Genomic DNA, 5305 nt, shown 5'->3' on the forward strand with positions numbered 1-5305 from the left:
TTGTATCTTTGTGTCCTAGTCTTCTTGTCTTCTTATCTCCTTGTTTCCTTTTGACTTTGTTCATTTCATTATTGTATCTTTGTGTCCTAGTCTTCTTGTCTCCTTGTTTCCTTTTGACTTTGTTCATTTAATTATTGTATCTTTGTGTCCTTGTCTCCTTGTTTCCTTTGGAGTTTGTTCATTTAATTCTTGTATCTTTGTGTCCTAGTCTTCTTGTCTTCTTGTCTCCTTGTTTCCTTTTGACTTTGTTCATTTAATTCTTGTATCTTTGTGTCTTAGTCTTCTTGTCTTCTTGTCTCCTTGTTTCCTTTTGACTTTGTTCATTTAATTATTGTATCTTTGTGTCCTAGTCTTCTTGTCTTCTTGCCTCCTTGCCTCCTTGTCTCCTTGTTTCCTTTTGACTTTGTTCATTTAATTATTGTATCTTTGTCTTCTTGTCTTCTTGCCTCCTTGTCTCCTTGTTTCCTTTTGACTTTGTTCATTTAATTCTTGTATCTTTGTGTCCTAGTCTTCTTGTCTTTTTGTCTCCTTGCTCCTTGTTTCCTTTTGACTTTGTTAATTTAATTCTTGTATCTTTGTGTCCTCCTAGTCTTCTTGTCTTTTTGTCCCAATGTCTAATTAAGCTCCTCCGTCTCTTCGTCTCCCTGTATTTTTGTCTGTTTGGCAAGTCAAAACAGACAACTTCAATATTCTGATATTGGGAATGGGTTACTAGCAACATTTTAAAACAGGTCATTTATAATTGAATCACAAGTAACCTTCCCAACCCTTTATGTTAGTGTGAAAGAAAATCATCAAACGTCAAAACAAACGTACCTTGACCGACCGGAGCCTCCTGCTGACCGGGACTTTGTGGGGGACCGGCGTAGCTCCTGTCCATAAGAGGTGGGACGTCCTCGATGGTCTTTCCGAGCCCTAACTGCAGCATGGAGCCGTCCCCTGTCTCCTCCGTCTGAGCTGCAGGACGGTTTGGCTCATCAGCAGGGTGTGTCACCGACTTCCTGTTGCTTTCAACTAAAGAAATCACAGAATAACCAATTCATCCTGGGGAGGTCTTTACAATTGCTTTCAAACATCATCAATATAATTTCTAAACACAAAGAGTTTCTAACATTTTGGGCAGAAGTCTTCGTCCGAGCGGTCGGTACAGTGCTGCTTCCCGTCACAGGCGTAGGTGATGTCAATACAGCAGCCGTCATCACACTTAAACTGGTACTTTGAACAGGAACCCGTGCACACTGTAGGCACAGAAAGTTACAGATACACACATTGAAATACTCTCGTGCTGTGAAAACAAAACTCAGTGATGCATGTCTTCAAAACTTTGAAATGTGAAGATCAATGTTTTGGTGAACTCATCACCTTCTGCTTGGTGTTTTGGTGCCAGCACAGTGACGGAGACGTTGTCCGAGCTCTTCTGTCCCGCTGTGTCTGTGACAGTCATCTGGAAGGAGTATACGCCCTCCTGCAGACCGCTGATCTTCAACAGTCCAGGATGAGTTGCCTTTGACACGTAAAAAAGGGTTCAAATTTGAATGAATCCCATGTGTTCTCAGACTTTAAGAAGACACTCTTAACCCTTAGATGCCCTTAGAGTGACTGGACCCTACATCGTCCACAAGTGGGTCAAAAAGGACCCATATTAGAATAATATGTGTTTTTATGCCGTGTTTGGTTAAAAAAAATCACTTGTATAATATTTAGTATTATATTTTGGTTCACACTAGAAATATTTTTTATATTTAATATTTCACTATTTATAATTTTAGACATTTTTTTTACATTTTGAAAAAAAACGTTTTGAACATATCAATGCAAAGATCTCCGCTATTCTGAGACCCTCACAGTATTCCAGTCCCTTTTCAAAACTCATCTCTTCTCCTCTTGTCTACTCATCATAGCCCACCCCCCCATCAATCCATGCCGGTTGATCAAGTTTGAAAGTCCTATACCCCCCACCCTAACCTTCCCTTATATTGTAAAGCCATTTTGAGTCCTTGAAAAGCCCTATAGAAATATAATGTATTATTATTATACTGACAGGTATCAGATCTTGCTGTGTGAAATGATCTTTCTGAGAGGTGTCACTTGTGATGTAGTCTGTGTGGTCCACAGTGAATGTATTCCTGACAGCAACAGGTGATAAGAGTCAAAGGTTCCCATAGGATCCCATAGAAAATGTATGCGGGTCATTTTTGACCCACTTATGGAAGCTTGGGGTAGAAATACAAAAACTACGATTTCTTAAAATGTATCAAATTTAAATTAAAAATGTGAATGGCATGATATCCAAAACATGTTTTTTGAGGAATAGCTGGAAAATGAAATGATAAATAATTTTAATTACAAAGATACTTCAAGAAAACCACCTCACCGGGTCAAAAAGGACCCACGTATGCATCTAAGGGTTGAGTTGGTCTCCTCGTGGTGGCTCTCAGGCAGTAAACAAAGGGCTTGTTCCAACATTGCGGCTGTGCTTAGAGCTGATTTGCACGTAATAAACTCTATCTCTGTTTGTACAGTGCAGTATTATGGAGCTCTGGCCACAAGCCTCTGTGTTGACTTAACTGCTACAAACAGCCATTTGACACTGGTGTCTGTGAGGGACATTTGTGACTATTCAAACTGCATATTGAAATGTGGAAAACATCTGCTCCCTGAAAGAAGAGAGAGCAGTAGAGTTTTATTCCAGTATAATTTGTTATTTCAGTCTGTGTTTCCTCTTGTGTTTGTTTTCAGGTTTTCAAGGTTCAAAATTCAAGGCTTTTATTAGTTATACGTGCATAGCTACAGTCCAAATTACACTGTAAAGAATGATTTTACAACAAGATTGGCTTTTATTGATACAGACCTTCATATTGATGGCAGTGTCTCCCTTAACGAGAGTCCACTCGTAATAGCTGATCCCCTGGTCGTCCACGCTGTCCCGCCCATCCAGGACGGCCCAGTCTGTGGGCAGCTGGATCACCACATCCTGTCCAGCATCACTGCGGGGGGGCTCATCTGCTGAATCACACAGGATGACCATGATAATATAACGGACATGTACTGTCTATATGCCTACTCTTTTTCAATTTACACTTATTATTTGATGCTCTTATCACAGAATTGCAGTAAGAAGAACGAAAGTAAAGAATTATGCTTACTATGTTTGGGATGTGCAATATGCAAATAAATTCATTATATGGACTTGATAATCTTGCTTAAAATTAACTAATTGGTTGATAAACTATTTCAGCACTTTACTTATTATTTCACCACCTATATGATTTCAATTGACTAGAATCTACATTATTCTTGCTCTGATGGAAATAAATAAATATAGCCATTGTCACAAATACACCTGCTACTTGTCTCATTGCCCTAATCTAATTTGCATAACCTTAAAAGGCAAATCATTAACCCACCCTGCCTGTTTTATCACAAGTAGCAGATGCTAGAGGTCAACCCTCATGTAGTGAGATATATTTTAAAAAGCTGACATAAAATTGTAAGTAAAGTCTATCAAATTTGATGATGCTATTTAGGGGAGATTAAACCGAGACTGTAGTCCGGGTTTCTAAAGCCCAATAAAGTTTTATGTACCAACCTTTGCCCAACCAGATGGACAAAGAAGCAGGCATATTTATTTGGGTCCACATTCTTCACCCTCTATATTTCAGTAATATATAAAAACATAGATGTACATTCGTGTATTATACTTTCCACTATTACACTTATTATACTAATCACTATATTATCAGCAGTGTTCTCGATGAGCAAGGCTTACACACATATATACTTTGTTATTATTATTATTATTATTATTATTATTATTATCATAATTTAAACTTTAATCAACTAACGACTGGGTGAAATGTAACAAACAAGCATATGCATACTTATTAGTTGACCATACCTAACGCCCACTTAACTTAATTACACATTACGCATTACTTAATTAAGATTTAATGTAAAAATAATGTAACCGTATAGATTGACAGGCTATCCATGCCTCCCTCCTACATAATGGATCAATACATTTGATATTAGGATTATTGTCATCTCCCACCTTGTGTATTCTCCTCTTCTGGATGTCCCTCCCCGGGCCTCCTCGCTGGGCTGCCGGGGGAAACAGGGAGTTGTTCCTGCGTGTTGTTGTTGTTGTTGGGATTCCGGTTGTATGTGGTGAAGCCCTGCTGAGGAGCGAAGGAGCAGACATTTTTATTCCTGTAGGTGCAGTTGAACAGATAGCAGTTGAGACTGTCCCCGGGCTGCCTCAGGTCCTGCTGAACCACCGCCACGGTGCAGTGCGGCTGGGAGCAGCAGGCGTGCAGACAGTCCCTCCAGGAGAACACCCTGTCCGGGGCCAGCAGGAAGGTGGCCCCCTGCTCGATGGAGGCCTTGGCTCGGATGATGCGCTCCCCTACGGCGTTGAAGTCGCCCACACAGGAGTCAACCACATCGCCTGCTGCCTTGTACGTCTGGTCCTGCTGCAGCTGCTTGCGGAACTCCTCCAGGAGATCCTCCACGCCGGATATTCTGGATTTTAGATCCGATATTGGCAAAGACCGAGCGTCAGTTGGTCGGGCTGCGGTCAACAACACAACGAAACAAGCTAGCAGTAGCAGGCGGGGATGCTGAAGAAGAGCCATGTTGGTCACGCAGTTAAACACCCTCTTCTGCATACACCTGCTCTCCGAGACATCCACACAGAAAAATAACTGCGGTCGAGCCAGCCTCCACTCGGGAAAACCTAGTCAAGGCAGCCCTCACGTGATATTGCGGTGCGCGAATATCCTATGCATTACGGTAGAGTAAAAAAAAATCATCCCTCTGTGTTTAGATGAGAATAAAACAAAAACTGTCCAGTATCAAAGACTCATTTCACTTCAGGGTGATAGCAGGACATCCCATCTAGTCACTCAGAAAAAATCAGGACATTCTGATGTAGAGTTTCAAAATAAAAGACCTTTGAAATCTCTATTGTATGAGCTATCATCCCTGTTTTTAGATGAGAATAAATCAAAAACTGTCCAGTATCATAGATCCATCTCACTCCAGGGTGATAGCAGGACACCCCATCTAGTCACTCAGAAAGAATCAGGACATTCTGATGTACAGTTTCAAAATAAAATACCTTTGAAGTCTCATATATGAGCTATCATCCCTGTTTTTAGATGAGAATAAAACAAAAACACTGTCCAGTATCAAAGACTCATCTCACTCAAGGGTGATAGCAGGACACCCCACCTAGTAACTCAGGGAGAATCAGGTAATTCTGGTGTAGAGTTTCAAAATAAAATACCTTTGGAAATCTACTTTT

The 5305-nt window shown here is 40.6% G+C and overlaps 1 protein-coding gene across 2 annotated transcripts in view; it reads right to left on the reverse strand.

Annotated features, from left to right (window-relative positions):
• Window positions 1-4775, reverse strand: part of lrp11 (low density lipoprotein receptor-related protein 11) — a 7927-nt gene extending 3152 nt beyond the window's left edge. The window contains exons 1-5 of one of the 2 annotated variants that reach the window (XM_010790532.1): window positions 4052-4775; window positions 2852-3006; window positions 1363-1504; window positions 1113-1238; window positions 817-1014 (exon numbers count right to left, since the gene is read on the reverse strand). In XM_010790532.1, the coding sequence (XP_010788834.1) occupies window positions 817-1014; window positions 1113-1238; window positions 1363-1504; window positions 2852-3006; window positions 4052-4667 (1237 nt within the window). In that variant the 5' untranslated portion in view covers window positions 4668-4775. The remainder of the gene's footprint in view (window positions 1-816; window positions 1015-1112; window positions 1239-1362; window positions 1505-2851; window positions 3007-4051) is intronic. The other variant, XM_010790533.1, reaches the window with a different exon arrangement.
• Between the last annotated feature and the right edge of the window lie 530 nt (window positions 4776-5305).

Source organism: Notothenia coriiceps, unplaced genomic scaffold (genome assembly GCF_000735185.1).
Source record: "Notothenia coriiceps isolate Sejong01 unplaced genomic scaffold, NC01 NC01_scaffold00034377, whole genome shotgun sequence".
NCBI lineage: Eukaryota > Metazoa > Chordata > Actinopteri > Perciformes > Nototheniidae > Notothenia > Notothenia coriiceps.